This window comes from Rhipicephalus sanguineus, chromosome 9 (assembly GCF_013339695.2).
Source record: "Rhipicephalus sanguineus isolate Rsan-2018 chromosome 9, BIME_Rsan_1.4, whole genome shotgun sequence".
NCBI classification, from domain to species: domain Eukaryota; kingdom Metazoa; phylum Arthropoda; class Arachnida; order Ixodida; family Ixodidae; genus Rhipicephalus; species Rhipicephalus sanguineus.
The window spans coordinates 60,578,485-60,596,974 of NC_051184.2; the positions used below are offsets into that span (position 1 = coordinate 60,578,485).

At 49.7% G+C, this 18,490-nt stretch overlaps 1 protein-coding gene across 1 annotated transcript; it reads right to left on the bottom strand.

Moving 5' to 3' along the window:
- Positions 1-5,214: 5,214 nt before the first annotated feature.
- On the bottom strand, positions 5,215-9,678 carry LOC119405572 (gastrula zinc finger protein XlCGF7.1). Its single transcript, XM_037672405.1, has 2 exons — positions 9,563-9,678; positions 5,215-5,869 (listed from the first exon to the last, which is right to left on the bottom strand). The coding sequence occupies exons 1-2, from the start codon at positions 9,676-9,678 to the stop codon at positions 5,215-5,217; spliced, it is 771 nt and encodes a 256-aa protein (XP_037528333.1).
- Positions 9,679-18,490: the final 8,812 nt, after the last annotated feature.

An 18,490-nucleotide genomic window follows, 5' to 3' on the forward strand; every position in this document is an offset into this window, starting at 1 on the left:
AGAAGGAAAGCATACAGCCGATACTTATGAAAATGGATTGACGAGCTTTCAAAGTGGAATCATTCCTTTGGCTAGGCAACCCGGGAATTTTTCAAGATCTCTTAAGGTTAACAATTCCGCCATGATAAATCGTCATTCACGACATTGAGCTTAAATGACTGCGAAAGAGAATCCTAATTTGTGTCAATGAAACGGAGCTTATACATTTATTAACTCACAGTTTTTGACATCAGGGATGTAAAAGGTTACCGAAGCTGATTATTAACTCTGAAACCAGGCCCCGTCGGAACGTAGTGCAACGCGAGTTCGGATGCATGTATTGCTAAGACAAACCAGCTTCTTAACTGACGTAACGTCATTCCTAAAGTTTCGTATTTCCTCATTAAAAGTCGCGATAAGTCTCAATGTCAGTCTTCTGAAAAGAAGCTTCTTCAGAAAACATCGAAATTACTGCAATGTATTAAACACAACAAATGTTTATTTTCTTCTAACTGTTTCGGCGGGCGGTTCAGCCTTCTTCGGCGAAACTGTTAGGAGAAGATATATATTTGTTGTGTTTCCAATGTTGCGGTACTTAAAAGTGTGTGTGTGTGTGTGTGTGTGTGTGTGTGTGTGTGTGTGTGTGTGTGTGTGTGTGTGTGTGTGTGTGTGTGTGTGTGTGTGTGTGTGTGTGTGTGTGTGTGTGTGTGTGTGTGTGTGTGTGTGTGTGTGTGTGTGTGTGTGTGTGTGTGTGTGTGTGTGTGTGTGTGTGTGTGTGTGTGTGTGTGTGTGTGTGTGTGTGTGTGTGTGTGTGTGTGTGTGTGTGTGTGTGTGTGGTGTGTGTGTGTGTGTGTGTGTGTGTGTGTGTGTGTGTGTGTGTGTGTGTGTGTGTGGAGAGAGAGCTCGTGTTTACCTTCTTTTATGTTTACTTATTCTACTTCGACCGAGGGACGCTCTTCAACCGGACCCCGGTCGAAACGTTGAATGTAATTTCTTGTTTTTGTACGAGCGCCTGCACTTCGTACTACTTATTAGCGGCATTTATGCAACTTATGGAGAAGTATTAGCTTCTTGCAAATGTTCAAATCTCTTCCTCTTTTTTTTCCCTCTCTCACCGTCATAACAAGCAAATCTTTAGGCACGCAATGTGATCTTATTGACCCAGTCTATTTAGGAACGCACCCCGGGAGTCGGTTAATGCCACGTGCTACGAGTATGCATAATACTGGCTTTGAAGATGAACAAACTTTAATTGGCAGAAAGATCCCCCTCTCCCTTTCAGAGGAAGGAGGGACCCAACCTAGATGTCGGCCATGATACCGTGGGCCCTGGCGGCGTCGTCGGCCTGCCGTATTAAAACACTTTTATATTTGTGGGTCGGAACTGAGGAGCGAGGCCTTCCATCCATGCCCCTCCGGGAATTCGCCCCTCGTGGGGGCCTTCGGGCACGCCACGTTAGCGAGTCCGCCTCGTTATGGCAAAATTGACACTTGTCCGAATAAAGTTCCGGTGCGCAGTAAGTTCATCGTTACCGGACTAGGGGAACGTCTGTGTCTGGAGTAGGAGCCACGTCACGGCCTGCCTTTTGTTCAGTGACGCGTGTACTGGAGGATACATTCTCCTGCTTAGCCTATAATGCTGCGTCATCTATCTGCAACTGGCAGTGATGCTACCGAGGACTTCTGATCTGGAGCAATTTTTGGAGCAGCAAAATTTCCGTTTTGGAGCACTTTGGAGCAGCAAAATTTTCATCTTGGAGCACTTTGGAACAGATAATTTTGCATCTGGGAGCACTTTGGAGCAGCGAATTTTATATCCTGGAGTGCAATACAGAAGCATATTGCATTAACATTCAAGCACCTGAGTATTATTATGGGGCTCTTATGAAGGCTAGAAATATTTCGATTCATTGCAAATCTCACGGAAAAAGTCATCTCAGGAGCATAGGCGTGCGCACAGGGGGGGGGGGGGAGGGGCAGAGGGGGCGGCGGCCGCCCTGCCCCCCCCCTAATCACCTAAGAGGGGGGGGGGCGCAAAATCTGACCCGTACATTGACCCTTGCCGTCGCCGTTGCCGTAATTTTCCGTATAAAGTCCAAATTAATAACATCACCACGCGCATTCTAGCCGCGGGTAAAAGCTCGCGAGCGCTGGCGACGAACGCGGCTGAAGCGGAGATTAAACTAGCCGGCCGTCTGTCTCCGCCGCACGGACAGTGCATGAGATAACATCTTCCCGCGTGCGGGCCTGCCGTCAATTGCTCATCAAACAGAGAGGAAACACCCCACCCGTCTTTCGTAAGGAGCATGAAGGGACGCCAGGGGAGCGGAAGGGGGGGGGGCGCATCGTTCGAAGGGCGCAGTCGCTTGCGCGCGCGCTATCTCGAGGCATCAGGAGACGGCTCGTAAACTTGCTGTGCTCTCAACGCTTACTTCGCGTTTAGAGAACTCAGAGCAAGAAAACGCTTCGGTTCCTGGAGGGGCCATATTCCCTTAAACCAGCGTTTTGTTGAGTTACGCGAGATCGGATCCAAAAGAGTTAGCTGCTAGTCTTACTTCGTTTCACAATACATTTTTTTGGTATCGCATTCATTGCTTCGCTCTTAAGCGAAACTTAGTTTTTTAAATGCGAATGCTTTTCTTAGTCGGGCTATGTGAGGCATCCGGCGTTGTCCGCGCGCCGGCAGGTGTTATCTCTCCGCTCTCACTCCCTCTCCCATAGCAACAGATGCGGGCGGGCGCGCTTATCCTTGCCCCTAGCAACCGGAGCATGTGGTGCGAGAGAGTGTAGGAGAGGGTAGGTGCAGTGCTTCGCCGCTCCTTCTCTTGCCGTTCGCTCTCTCTCCTCCCTGCGCCACCGCCTCAATGCAGTGCGTTTGAAACGCGTTTGTAGCGTTTGTGCTGCCTTGGCACAGCCTGAAAACAGCGCGTTCTAAACGCGCTTGTGCTGCATTGAAGGCGGTGGCAACATCCCTGAGGTGATTACGAACGCACGTAGGAAGCGTTCGTTGAAAGAGGCGCCCTAAAGGGAGACACTTCAGCGCGTCGATGTGTCCAGCTTTACGCCATTAAAATTACTACGCCATGTACTCTCAGCGCAAGAAATGCATTCGCATTTCCTCACGATTCCCTTCGGGGAGGTGGGGGCATTTTTTTAACCGTTAGTTATTGACCCCCGAAAGCGAGGGGCGGACGTGTAACATGGCGTAGCCGCTTCACTGTGGGCCGTCAGCGACGGCCCGCTACTGACAGCTGAGCATTTGTGGCTGCTCCGACCAGGGAGTATGATTTTACTAATGAGATGACATTTTTAAAAAAGCAAGCAAAAAATTCGAATTGGAACCCTAGCACGTGAGCTCGAAAGGGCAGGGCCTTTTAGGGGGTATTTACCGCAGAGTGATTACAAACTCGGACGTGCTGGCGGAAGGAATTACGAAAAAGCGGTTCTGGATGAAGATCCATGGATAAAGTATATCTGAGGAAAAGTGTCAACGCGTTTCCACCGTTCGTGTGCTCTTTCCATAAACGCGAAGCAAGGAAAATTCGATATTGTCCCATATATCTACTGCGAGCGATCCCAGATTTCATTCCGCGATGTCCGGAAACAGAAGTGACAGACATTTTAGCGGCACTCATGTAGTTATTACTGAACATTGCTTTCCTTACGTGCCGTGCGACGCTTGAAACGAGCTATCAGCAGCGTTTCTGGAACAGACGACGTCCGCCGATGAATCGCCGTCGCACTTTCTCGCTACCGATAGGCCTAGACGTCACGAGCCTCTGCGGAGAGCGCGTTTTGCTGTCGAGCCGACTTGCAGAACAGAAGCTGCGTCGGCACCGTGCATGGCATCGTGGCTTACTCGGAACGCACGCGCGAGCGCTATTTATTCAGCGGAATAATTCTTGGTCCATGATTGCGACTTTATTGGCAGCCCCAAGATCGAGCTGCACATGTTCTGACGCGCCGGCGGTGCGATTGCCGGTGATAGACGCCCCCAAACCCGAGACTTTGGCGCAAATTTCGTCGATATTATCAGGATGGCGCAGTAAATACAATTTGGCGCACTTTGGCGCAGTTGGCGCAGGAGTGGAACCACTGAACTGGTCATCTTTTCAAATCTCTGATCTTCCTCCTAGCTCGACCAGGGCTATCCAGAGGCTCGGGCTGCGAGTCCTCGAGCTGTCTGGTGTGCTGCCTCATTGTCGAGTAAGGAGTGAGCGAGCGGGGGCCCAGATTATATCTATGGTTCACTGGTCTCTGCGTTCAGCCAATGTTCTTAGTGTTATTTTTGATGTACGCCCGCGTGCAAGGTTTCTCACAGCCGTATGCGGGTCACTAATGATTAGTGTAGTTGAGGCGGATGCTATGACCAGTACAATGGCTGCTTCCTCTGCCCTTCTACGAAGATCGTTCTCGCCGAACCACTGACACGCTTTCCTTTGTAGTCCTTTGTAGCCCACTACCGCTATAGTTATGTTGTAATTTCCTTTGTATTTGGCCGCGTCTACGTAGGTGGTTTCCGGGAAATCTTTTTAAGTTCTTATGAACTTAGAACTAGCACAAGAAATCAAGCAGAGATACGTTGGGGATACAACCACAGAGCAATTAAGTTCGTGAAAAATAAAAAAAAATGATTCCCTAGATGGACCCGTAATAGAAGCCTGGGTAAGATCGGAACTTATGAAACTGAATACAAAATGGTCGCCTTGATGGTCGCGCTCTTTTACTGCGAAAGATCATATGCCCCCACCAAGCGAAAAAATCCGGCGTCCGTCTGGCGTCCGTCGGCTTGACGTGATGACGTCACGAAAACCTCGTGACGAAGAAATCTCAGTGATGACATCACGAAAACGTCGTCACCTGTCGCGTGGTTTGGACGTCGAAACAGTACGCACGTCTATGTACTCACCCAGACACTGCTGTAACCATAGAGGAAGGAAAAAGCTATGAGGGAGCGTCACGTGACTATCTAGAAGCCTAGTCCCTGGTCACGCGATATTCAAGCGTTACCGTTGGTCGGCTCGCTTTGGTTGCGTCTGCTGCGGGGGCTTCATCCAACCAAGGTACCGCGCAATGGCCGGCAGGGGTATATAGTCAGGGAAGCTGGCTTGCCGAGGCTAGCGGAATCAGGTGACGCCCCCTCCTAGTTGCTTCCTTCTTCCATAGATGTAACACCCAGACACTGCCCGTTCTCGCATGCGATTCAAGTAAGGACACTTGGGTACGTCTTGTTTACTCAAGGTTTGTCAGCATTGTGATTGGCGCGCATGTGATTCACAAGGGACATACGCCTCGAGAAGGCCCTCTCGCACATGTTGCACCGGTGAGGCTTCTCGCCGGTGTGCTGGATGAGGTGGGCGCGCAGGTGGTACCTCTGGATGAAGTCGGCGGGACACAGGTGGCACGCGTAGGGTCTCTTCACCGAGTGGTTGCGCACGTGACCGGCAAACTTCTTCCCCGAGACGAACTTCATGCCACACATGAGGCACTCGTGGGGTGCCTTGCGCTTGTGGCTCGCCGTGTGCGTCGTCATCGCGAACCTGCTGGCGAACGTGGCCGGGCACAGGGAGCAAGAGAAGGGCCTCTCTCCCGTGTGGCGGCGCATGTGGTTCGCCAGGACGCCGTTGCGGGTGAAGTTCTGGCCGCACACGTCGCACCTGAACGGCCGCTCGCCGGTGTGCATGCGCTTGTGGCGCTTCATGTTCTCCTTGCGAATGAACTTGCTGCCGCACACCGAGCACGCGTACGCCTTCTTACCGATGTGAGTGTGCAGGTGCCTCCGCACGGCACTCCTGCAGCTCAACACCTTTCCGCACACGCCGCACTGGTTCTCTTCGACCTTGGAGTCCTTGCCGTCCGACCGCGACCTGCTTTTGCTCCGTTTGGATGACCTGCGCAACGATAACACCAAGAATTTTTGACAGCGCAGCTGTCTAAGCTTGAGTTATGACCGTGGCCACATAACACATCAATGTGTTGCAAACTAATGCAGTATATAAAATTCCTTGTTCAACAAACAAGTTTTACATTGGGCAAACTAGTCGGTGCGTAAACGTCAGAATCCAAGAGCATGCGCGTAATGTCAAAAACGGCACACGTTCCCATTTGGCCATTCATTGTCAAAGAAGTGCTTCTAAACCTTGTTTTGATAAAACGGAAATCTTGTATTGCCACAGAGACCAGCGCTCACGGGGAGATCATGGAGGCGTTTTACTTGTCACTGGAAGGTGATAATTGTATCAGTCAGCCTTCATTAGCACTATCGGATGCAGAAGTATCATACCTCAAGGATAGCTTTCGTCACGTCCACGTCCCATCAGCCACATAGCCTTTTGTTGTTTGTTTTGTCGCATTGAGCATGTGCGATGGTTGTTTCTTTTCTTAGGTTTCCAGTTGCTATTTATTCTGCTTCTTTTCGCAATAAAATTTAGTTGCGAGTCAGCGCAGCAGTCGGTCTTTTCTATTCTCGTCCTCGTTTTTGTCGCGCTAGAATTCGTTCAAGACCGCACAAAACTCGGCCTAGCTGTGCAAAGCGAAGTGGAAGCATAGCGTAGTCATGTGTAGTATGGTATAGCAAGGGGGTTGAAAGAGAAGTGAGGAGGAGTAATAATAGGGTGAGGAGGATAAGAATGAGGAGGGGAGAGAGTAAAGCATAGCATGGCCTTTTGTAGTATGGCAAGGGGGTGGCAAAAGAAAGTGAGGATGAGGGAGAGAAGGAGCGGAGAAGGTAAAGAATAGCATACCTTGTATAGTATAGCAAGGAGGCGAGAAAGGGAAGGAGGGGAGAGAGTAAAGCATAGCGCAGCCATGCATAGTATTCGTGGCAAGGGGTGTATGTGGGAAAGGAAGTCAGGGTAAGGAGGAGGCAAAGGAGGAGGAGAAGGTCACTAGCTCCACTGTTTCCTAAGTTCAGCAGGGCTTGTTGCTGAGCTAGTTGGTTCATTACTTGAGAAAAATTGGTATGGCGCAAAGAGCACGGAGACGAAGAAAAGACACGAACTGACAGACGCGTGTCTGCCAGTTCGTGTCTTGACTTCATCCTCGTCCTCTATGCGCCACACCAATGTTGCCTCAATCTTTTTAGATGCGAAGTATCTTATGGCGGAGTTCAATCCGGAGGTGGTGGTGTACGGCGTGACCACCCTTACTGCCCATGCGCATACCCTCTCCACTCACCCGCTCCACTTCCCCTCACCCCTCTCCCTTCCCCTTTCCCATCTCCCCTTTCACCCTCTCCCCTTTCCCTGTCCTCTCCCTCTCCACTTCTCCTCTCCCCTCCCCCTTTCCACTCTTCCTCAGAAACGCGGGCTAGACATGCCGAAATTCTCTCCTGCGCAACGCCGCGATGAACACCAGCGCATGCGCGTCCCCTCCCCCTCTCTCTCCTCTCCTACGCTGCCCCCTCTCGCATGCTTGCCGACTGCGTTCCCCGGCCAGGCTAGAGGGAAGACAAGACACGCGTAGCGTTCCTCTTCGCGTTCCACGACGCGAGGTCGGTAGCATGCCCAAAGAACGCCAACGGAACGCGATCGTGCAAGTGCTCCGGCTTCGCATCGCCTCATGGTCCCCTTTAGCGGGAAATGGTGTAATTTATTAAAGACGATAGTCTTTCTTGGGGAACTTAAACGCAGAAATTTTGGTCTGTCTTTCTGTTTGTCGGCACGTCACTCGATTCAGCCACCCGGCCAAAGTTGAACCACTTGCTTACCGCCCACCCATCTTGAACTGGTACGGCTGTTCCTACTTGTGAACGTTGTCGATCAAAAAGTAAATATTACGCATATCTGAGGCGCAACATCATTAGGCAATTATTAGGTGGTATGTTCCTTTAATAGAAAACACATAGATACGCAATTTTAAAGACCCTAACTTCTTAAGCTGCGCTGAAAATGCGACTGCGCTGAAATTTGTCTTCCTCCGTGCCCTCTGCACTAGCTCATGTTGAGTTTCGGTTTCGGTTCAGTATTGCATTGTACGAATGACAGGGGGCGCCGCTCTGGCATTCCTGTTTTACCCAGGCGACGTGTACATAAGAGAGTTCGTGGAGACTGGAGAGTACTCGTTGAGTGCGGACGTTTCTTCTCCTTCGGCGCATCGCGCCAAACCGCGTGTTCGGGCTGGCCGGCGTCCCCGCCGGCCGCGTTGGTCACCGCCGATCTTCACCTGCCGCTGCGCCGGGGCTACCAGCCCGCAACACAGCACTCATGTTTCCCGACGTATTCCCAGATGGCGTCCATATCTCACGCAGCGCCTCTTCTATCATCTTTAGACGACATTTGCAGCGAAGCACGCAGATACGCGGCCATTTTTTTTCTTTTATAGCTCTATAGAGTACAGCTATGCGTGCGAACGTTCAAAATGCAGAGTATAAAAAAATGGCGTCAGATCTGTACTCCCACTTAATCGTGGGAATATAGGAATAGAATATTTAAGCAATGAGAAGAGCACAAACTACAGTGACTAGATTGAATACTGTTGTCTATAGACGTAATATTCCTACCACTGTGCTAGATCGTCGAAATTTCCGGTGCACTTCACTACGGCCTGCCTCAAAGTCATATCGTGGTTTTGGCACTTAAAACCCGCGATATTATTATTATGCCACTATGCTACGACTCTACTTGCGGCAGCGTAACTCTACGTATACAGTAGGCATTCTAGGACAGCCTAAAACGGTCAATGTTAAAGGGGCTCTGCAACTTTTTTCGAACTAATCATCGAATGACTTCATTGAAAGAGTTTATCGCCTCAAGAATCGACTGTCGCAATTTTTTTTTATCCGTCAAGTACAAGCGGAGTTACGTGGAATTGTCGCAGGCTTTAAGCGCTTTCTCTCACTCTCTCTCTCTCTCTTGTAGCAGCGAGAGCGCTGAAAGCTATATGCGGGGGAGGGGGGGACAATGGGGCAAGAAGCTACGCCCGTTCTTTTAGCGCGCGTCATGAACTTGTGCGCTTTCTTTTTTTACTTTTTTTTTCTTTTTTTTTTCTCTTTTCTCCTTCGAACGCACGACTTACCGTCACCGTGACCGCGAGCGAGCGCGCGGGCACGTGGTGGCATCCCGCGATAACTATGGAGCGCATGATGCTCAAATCACTTTGTGTGTTTATGACGCGGCCATTTTGGATTATGGCATAATTTGTCGAGAAAAAAAGGGAAGGATTTCTAGCTGACTTTGACAACTAATTGCAAATTCCAGGCCGCTTGCTGCGTTATGATGTTTGGCTCACGTGTTCTCAGGATCTATGACTATAGCGATCGGCAGCGTTTACCGACCATGCTCTCAAAAAGTGTTGCAGGGCCCCCTTTAAGCGCACAGGGGCTCCTTTCCTTGAGACACGTACGGTTGAGGTGTCCACCGAAAAGCGAAGCGTGACAAGCGAATAAGAAGGCAATTCGAACGGGGCCTGATTATACGCTATCGCGTTCCACTCTTGAAGGCGCAGCTCAACCGTCCTCCAGGCTTTTGAGAAAATGTTCGTTAGATATACGTTATCCCGGCAAGAATACCAATACGCCGTATCTGCCTCCAGGATTTCCTTCCCCATATTTTTACGCGTCCCGCTCGTTACCCATGATGCCTCACCTTTTACTGCCACGGGATTCGGTCGAGTCCTTTGAAGTTTCGGCACGACACTCTTCCGGCGCTCCACTGCTGCTGCTGCTGTCGGTGTCCATAGTAACTTCTTGTGTTGCACTCATCCTGGATATCAAAGCAGAAGGACAATCAATTACCAAGGCTGTGGGAGCTACAAGTTTATAGGCAAGTCATTTACTGATGCAACGATCTACGATCATGCTAAACTTTCTCGAAGATCAGTTAATGCACGCCGAACGTCCTTAATTATGAGGAAATGGCGATATGCTGTAGCCGCACAGATATTTTGACAAAAACGAAGGCAAAAGCGAAGACAAGCACGAGCGGAGAGTCTCGCTTGTCAAGGTTGTTTTCAAAAAGTATTGTTATCTCTTTTTTTTCCAGGGTGACCGGCGCAAGCCTTTGGCACCGTGGAAGTCTTACAACCGCAGATGGGCGCAGTTAGTCGCCTGCACTGCTACACTTTGCAACACGTCTTTCAAGCATTAATAAGAGCGTGGGAAGGCGGGGCGTCAGTACGACGGCAAGGCCTTTACCGATGCAGCGTGCTGGCGTGAAAGAAGTGCAGTTCCGAACTGTCTTAAATGACAACAAGCGAGCGCTCTTGAGTCGCGTGCATTCGGTAGCATCAGTGTCCAGTATATGAAACGCTAGTAGCGCGGAACTCACGTGCTCGCTCCAGTACGCTTATCAGTAAAACGGCAAGCGTTCGAGTGTTCAACTGTTCTCACTTTGATTCCCGTCACAAAGCTGCCCGACGACCGGCTTAAACATTGGAATGTCAATGAAGGTTGGCTCGAGGTCTGATGATGATGATGATGATGATGATGTCCTCGTCTTGATCGCGTCTTCCCTCGCGCAACGCGGATTTCTTCTTCCTTCTTCACCGAACGGCGCGATTTTTCATTACCTCCGGTGTGACCAATCCCCGTCGTGGGTAAGAGCCGCATGCCACGCCCACAAGAATAGCAACAACAACAACAGCGCCTCACGCCCTAGTTGCCGTGATAGCCCGGCAGCTGAGGTGTTGCACCGCTATAGGATCGAGCATATACCGGTCACAGCGGCCGCATTTGGGCCGAGGCGATACGCGAGAACAACCGTATACGGTAGTGTACAACCGTCAGCACGCTTATCGCGGAAGCTCCACAGCGTGGCCTGGACCGCATGGACTGGAGCCAGCGCCTCCAAGTGTTAAGCGCTGCTGCCGAGATATTAGCCATACATACAGAGATATTATCTCGGTAAATGCGCCTAACAGTTCGCGGCGTTGGCGTCAATCAAACCGGTCCAGGCCCACGCTGCTAAATTCTGCCAGCTTTAAACGTTCCATTACTGAGAATTGGCACTTCAAATCAATACATTAATTAACTAACGCACCTAGAAATTATACACTACAGAAAATATTAGAAAAATTGGCCGCGTATCTGCGTGCTTCGCTGCAAATGTCGTCTAAAGACGATAGAAGAGGCGCTGCGTGAGATATGAACGCCATCTGGCAATACTTCGGGAAACGTGAATGCTGTGTTGCGGGCTGGTAGTCCCGGCGCAGCAGCAGGCGAAGACCGGCGGTGACCAACGCGACCGGCGGGGACGCCAGCCAGCCCGAACACGCGGTTTGGCGCGAAGCGCCGAAGCAGAAGAAACGTCCGCACTCAACGAGTACTCTCCACACACTCTTTTATATTCACGTCGCCTAGGTAAAGCAGGAATGCCAGAGCGGCGCCCCATGGCACTCGTACAGTGCAATACTGAACCGAAACCGAAACACAACAATGAGCTCGTGCAGAGAGCACGGAGGAAGCCAAGTTTCGGCACAGTCGCATTTTCAGCGCAGCTTAAGAAACTAGGGTCTCTAGAATTACGTATCTGTGTATTGTTATACATAGATACGATGGACACGATGATGCCGCTTTCCATGCACCCACCTACTGAGTACGCTCAAGAAGCTATTGCCCGCGCCGACCATGCACGTCAAGTTGCGCGCGTTCGGTTAACCGAATCGTAAGCGGGCCAACAATCTCGCTACGATCGCCGTCACAGAAACGCCCACTTTCTTCCTGGATCTCTTGTCCTCCTTTGGTCTCCAGCACGACGTGTTGGGCTTTCTGAAAAGCTCCTCTTCCCGTACACCGGACCATACCGTGTATGCCGCCACGTGACCGACGTGACGTACGAAATCGAGCCATTGTCTTCGTCCTCCTCGACTCAGCCCCGCACCGACATTGTTCACGTTCTCCGTCTGTAGCCCTATCACATACCGGAACCCACCGACGCGTGTGTATAGTGACCATCCTCGCGATCGTCTTTGCCCGGGCGCACCGAGTCGGTGCTTTCACCGCCGGCGGGTAATGTTATGTGCCGCTTACCTAGAGGACGAAGAGGAAGAGGACGTGTTCGTTGCTGCTTTCGCCATCTTGGTTGTCACCCCTACCTCTGTGGTTGTGTAAATACTGTAAATACAGCCTTCTTCTGTCGTCTCCCCGTAACAGTATTTTCTATTAAAGGAACACTCCACCTAATACTTACCTAGTGATGTTGCGGCTCAGATATGCGTAATGTTTGCTTTTTGATCAACAATGTACACAAGTATGAACCTAGTGAGCCGTTCACGATGGCTGGCCCTTGTGCAAGTGGTTCAACTTTGGCCGAGTGGCTGAATCGAGGGACGTGCCGACAAACAGAAAGACAGACAGAAGGACAGACAGAAAGACAGACCAAAATTTCTGCGTTTAAGTTCCCCAAGAAAGACTATCGTCTTTAAAAACCACCCACTACTTGGCCAATCCTCTGCATTGGGTATGCTCCAGGCCCGGACGACAACAACAACAACAAGCTGCGTAGCGTTCGTGATAAGCGTGCTGACGGCTGTTCTTAGCTTCATTCAACAACATCGAATGGTGCAAATTAATTCTGAGTCTCCCTCATAGTCCTTTATGTGCCTCATGTTCATATCGTGATTTATGCACGTAAAAGCCCGCAATTTTCAGTGTCACGCGTCTGAATGAGCCAAGAATGGCCATAGATGTTTCCATCTATTGTTTCGTGATTCAAGACCATGATTGGGCGTGAAGGCAATGACACAATGATGATGATAATGAAAATCATAACCCTCTAGTATGGCTCACTTGCGCTCTGAGGATTGGCCAAGCATAGGGCCATCTGATCTTTTAAATAATACTTTGAGATATCGCATAATGATGAAGACGGAAATGGAAAGAAAACATATGAACGAGAAACTGCAGGTATTGTAAAAGTCCGCAGTGAGATCAGAAAGGTTATCAGTAAACCTGAACAGATTATTTCGGAACAGTGATACCAGAATATGAAATCGTTTTTTAGATATACGTTACGACTATCAAAATACGATAGGGAAATTTTAAGGTCTAGTATTTTTTCTTTGTTAGACACAACATTATTTAGAACTAACAGGCAAGAAAGCCAAGGAAAGTATAGCGGATTTTATTTGTAGTAATCGTGACATAATTGAGAAGAAATTAAAGTGGACGAAAAGATAACTTGCCGCCGGCGGGGACCGAACCAGCGACATTATAGCGCATTGGATATATATATATATATATATATATATATATATATATATATATATATATATATATATATATATATATATATATATATATATATATATATATGCACTTAAACCTGGGAGTGTTAGCGCCCATCGTATACCCATGGCGGCGAGTGTGGAACGCCATTTTTCTGCCTGCTGGCGTCACTATGAAAATAGTTACGTACGGCTTTTGTGTGTGTTTTCATTTTCATCTCACAGCTCCTTGGTACGCTATCTCGCTGGGAAGCCTTCGCGGCCACCTGTAACGGTTTCCACGATGCCCCTCTGGCCACTTTGGAGCACCAGGTGAACCACGAGCGATCGCGCTTCTGTCATCGCGACGCATTCACTGCTACGTCGGCATCAAAGGTCGCCAACGCAGCACAGTACCGTGGAACATGGAACACTGCCCGTTTTAGGAGCGAAGCTCCGTAGGGTGTGGGTCGTTCCCTCCTCAGCAATAGTAGTAGTAGTAGTAATAGTAGTAGTAGTATGTAGCCACCTCAAGTTTATGAATTGCTCAATAGATGGCGCTGTGAGTATACTAGTTTCAGAGCCGTGTATGGGGAAAGTCTGGCGAATGGGCGAGGCAGTGACGTCGCGGCGCGGCGATGACGCTGTTCACGTCACCGCCCCGCCTTCGCTTCGGCGCCGTCCGCCATATATAGTCTTTCCGCGCGACGGGCGCACGGCTGATGTTATGTACGCGCTGTTCATTCGTGAAATCTAGCGCTGCTAAACAAATTGCGAAAGCAAAATTGTGCAAGCACATTGTCATACAAGTTTAATGAAGAATATGGAGAAAATTAGGTCTGTCGAAGACATCGAGAAACTGATTTCTAGAGTTGTGTGCGCCGATTCCAGCCCACGACGTTCTACGACATGTTCTGTGCTTTTAGAGCGCAAGCTTGGGCGCCCGTTCCTGCGTTGTTCGGCATCGCCGTTGGCGTCGTCGGCGCAAAGACAGCAAACGCGGTGTCTGTGGATATCACGAGCCACTGGCCTCAAAAATCGCTTTCTTCGTCCGTCACGCGCGCCCGCCCTTCGGTCGGAGCTCGTGCGCAAGCAGGGCTGGCGGGTGCGCTGCGACTGTCTCGCTTGTCGTGACGGAGATGTCGATGTCTGCGTTTCCCTTGGTTCGCGATGCCTGCAATGCACAAAGTGGGGTGCGTAGCACTATAGCACTGGCAGTTTCTGTGGCAATGCGTAACGAATGTTCCAATGCGGATAGCCAGAACTTCAAACACAGTTGGCGGTGCCTCAACACAAAGCTGCGCTCAGAATTCGCATAAGGGAGTATCGTGATCATCGGTGAGTTTTCGTGTTATGAAGACCTGTGGGTTTGCGTCTATTTTGGTTTGTTTTCTTAATTTTTTTGAGGCTTAGGTTCAATAATAACGACATTGGTAATGTTTTTGATGCTGAAGATGTTTAGTGCGGTTCGGCTGGCACTTCACTGCACAGTGATCTCATGAGAAGTTTTTCGACCCTGCGGTGATGGTCACTCCGAAGTTTGAGTTGAACTGTTCAGTGTACTATATATATCTAACATTGATTTTTTTATTTGCTTCGGGAGCGGAGTACCGGCGTGTGCGCAAGATCACTACAGTCAGAAATCAGATCTCCCATGCTCGCGCTTACAACAGTATGGAGGTGTTCATGCAAGCGCAATTCGCGCTGTTGAATGTCATGGTCATTAAAACATTGCATTTTGGGCGAACATCTTAGATGCCTCATGAAACGCGCACATTGACTGGAGTTCCCGGGGCTTCGGCGCCAACACGAGTGAGGCAAAAAAATCATGTGATGACGTCACCAGGACGTCGTAGATAGCTCAAATTTGTGACCTGTCAACGACGTCATGCTGACGTCGGCTTACGTTACGTCATCTGATATTGTCGTCACATGACATCGGCGCTTTGCACAGCCTCCGTGATCGGTCCACAGATCACGGAGGCAATACAAGACCAGGTAAGGTGCCGAAAGCTTGCAACGCCTTTGATCCTGGAGGCATTAAAACATCATGCGATGACGTCACCAGGACGTCATAGATAGCTAAAATTTATGACGTGACAGTGACTTCATGTTTACGTCAGATTACGTTACGTCATCTGATAACTTCATCACATGACATCGGCGCTTTGCATAGCCTCTGTGATCGGCCCACTAATCACGGAGGCAATGCAAGACCCGGGGACGTGCAGGAAGCTTGCAACGCCTCCGATCTTGGAGGCGTTGCAATCATGTGATGAGGTCATCGCGTGAAGTCACGTTAATCGACGTCATCACGCCGTCACAAGCTTTGGTCGATGGTGACGTCATTACGTGATTTTTCACATCCATCGTGTTGACGTCGCCGACGCGGGACGCCGCGGACGCCGGCGGTCAATTTTCGCGTTTGCTGAGGCCTCTAAGGTTTTCGCCAGAGCAGGTGCAGGGCCCCTAGAAGGCGAGTGTTAAATGAAAACAATACTTCGTTCTGCTAGTCTGTGATAGCGGACATCCTGTTGGTTTACTTTAGAAAATCATTTTTCCGCTCAACTTCCTCACGCCCTACACTTCCTAATCACGAGGTTTCATCGAGCACATGAGGGCCCCTTGCTAAGTAGAAGAGCTTCCTGCACGAACACAGACATCGTGCACTAAATGTGCATGATTAAAAAGCGCAAGGCACATTCGCTTAGCACTGAGGCGCGCATTAATTTACATGCGCGAATTAAGCGTTAGCCTGGTAGCATGTACAAAAGTGGCAACACAGCGGTGACACCACTGGCTGACAGTCACCGAAACGCAGACCACATAACGTGCCAGAAACACATGCCAGATAACCGCCGCAGCTGACGCGCGGCGGCACTCACCTGCGATATCGAAATAATCTTCCCCTCACAAAATCTCGGTAACATCCCAAGCTCGTGCTCAGAACGCGCGATAAATTTCGTAAACGCAACACATCACGCTTGACACTTAAAGCGTGATCGCTGCAAAATATCAGTCTGCCCAAGCGTTCGAAACGCGAACCAAAGAACTCCCTTTTTCAGCGTGACAAAATGATGTTTAAAGTTTGTGCGCCTGAAAGGGCCCCGTTGCACAACGATTAGTAAGTTTGTGTTAATGGTTCGCTGTTTACAACACCAGCAATATTCAAGCGAAATACTCAAGTACGTCACTCGCATAACACGGACCAGTCGGTCGGGTCCACTTGCTGCGTCTGATGTTTCTAATCCAAAGGCGTCGTCGCTTCTTTTCCTTGGGAAGCCTAAAAAAGCGGAAAACCTTGTTGCTGGGCAAGTTGAACCCCTGGAATCTTGATTCTAGCGTGAACAAAGAACACATAAGAGACATAACTCCAGAAAATTTTCTGAGCGAATTGAACGAGGACGATGGACACACGAAAGAACAGGACGGGAGCCAGACCTGTTGTTTTGCGTGTTATTCGTCCTCGGTCAATTTGCGCCGAAAAGTTTAAGTTATGCGCCAATACCGACCAGCTCAAACCAAGATTCTTCTGCATGGAAGACCGCTTGCCCTGTCGTCTCTCGTGTGTACGTCTTTTTTAGCGCTAAAATCAAGATTGCATCAGAGAAAATTTTACATTGTGGTGCGCTAAACATTCCCCCAAGTTTCACCCTTACTGAAATGCGACAACCATGTCGGGTGTCTAAAGCACAACCTCGGCGCAACGTCAGTGCCAGCGACTTGTGCGGCGATCTCATCGACGCATTAGCCGAACGAGTCTCACTCTGTCGTTTTACATGCGTATTGTGTCCATCTTAATTCCCCCTTTACCACAATCGCGCCAATAGACACACTTCACAAGTTTCCGATACTAGATACAGTCAACATTCCAACGCATCCCGAAGCACACGCTCAACGAAAACATTCCGATTAATCTTACGTACACACGACGAAGCCGACAAATTTTAAGTTCACATCAGATTAAGCTTCAGCAATCGCACGGTTCACACTGTATTGTAAACGCACAACTTTACCCCTTCAGAAAGAAAAGAACTTCTCGCACGCAATTCCGTTGATCTGAACCCCGACGTGCTGTTTGAGATCCCAGGGTTGCAGCACGACGGGAACAAAGTAATTTACGCAACGATAATGACGATTAAATCAAAGTGGCTAACCTGGATATGGTGAGCGATACCGTGAACATCTTGCGAGGGACGACAGCGTCATGCGGCAACAACCGGCCGCATCGAGGCGAGGGAAGAAAAAAAGCTGTCTGCCCCGTGACCAGTGACGTCGGTGATCATGGTTGCCAGACGAAAGGTCAATTCGCCTTCAAATCTGGCCGCTCACGGTTCTAGCCGACGTCCAGCAGTGGCGGACCACAAAAAATTGAGGCTGCGAAAAACACTCTTTGACGTCGTCACTCTTTCAAGGCAATGAAGTAAACGTCTCGAAGGCTCTACGAAGCTGGTCTTCAGGTAGGTAATTTTCTTGAGACGTAATTCGTACTCACGCATTTCGCACCCCTTACTTTTTTTTAATTGTGATCATAGGCGTGCGCAGGGTTCCCCATTAGGGGGGGCAAAAGTTCGTCGCACCACCCCCCCACCCTACTAAGTCAATGTATGGGCCAGATTTTGCGCCCCCCCCCCCTCTTAGGTGACTAGAAGGGTCAATGTACGGGGCAGATTTTGCGCCCCCCTCTTAGTTGATTAGGGGGGGCGGCCGCCCCCCCTGCCCCCCTGTGCGCACGCCTATGATTGTGATAGTTTGTAGTGGAATTCCGCCGACGGTGCCAATAACGGCGGCAAGTAAAAGTTTCTTTTTAAAATCGGAAAATAACGAATAATTAAATGCAACTCTTCCCTTCATATATTCAGTTGTTAGCGCGTGGCGACACACTCTGTGCCTCTTTCCGTGCAGCATCCGCCTCGATATCATTCAGCCCGGCGTAACGCGGCTTCACGCTTGACTGCATACCGATTAAGCACAGCGTCACCCGAGGTAAACGTCACGGGCGGTAGCCACAAAAGCAGACTGCTTTGCTTAGATTATTGCTTCGCTACCCAGACGAGCGTAGCGTCGGTATGCTCGCTTGCTAAGCGAATAAACTGTTGTTACGTTTTCATGTTAGGATTCGTCCTTCGGTAGACTCGACATACCACAATCGGTAAGCAGGGCTAATGTTGCAAGCTACCATGTTCCACAAGTTAAAGGGACCCTGAAACGGTATTTTGTCATTTTGCCAGCGTCTATGCTTCAGCATCATCAAATCATGCGCAACACAAATGAAGTGCATAATGGAAAGGCAGTTTCTTAGCGCTGGTGTAGACGAGGACACATAGGAAGAGACACTAGACACATGGGCGCTACTTGGTAGCACCCATGTG

Excerpts from the sequence above, each read along its gene's own strand:
- LOC119405572 (XM_037672405.1), bottom strand. The coding sequence starts at position 9,678 with ATGAGTGCAACACAAGAAGTTACTATGGACACCGACAGCAGCAGCAGC. Across the intron at positions 5,870-9,562 it reads GAATCCCGTGGCAGTAAAAG|GTCATCCAAACGGAGCAAAA; the intron begins GTGAGGCATCAT and ends ATCGTTGCGCAG.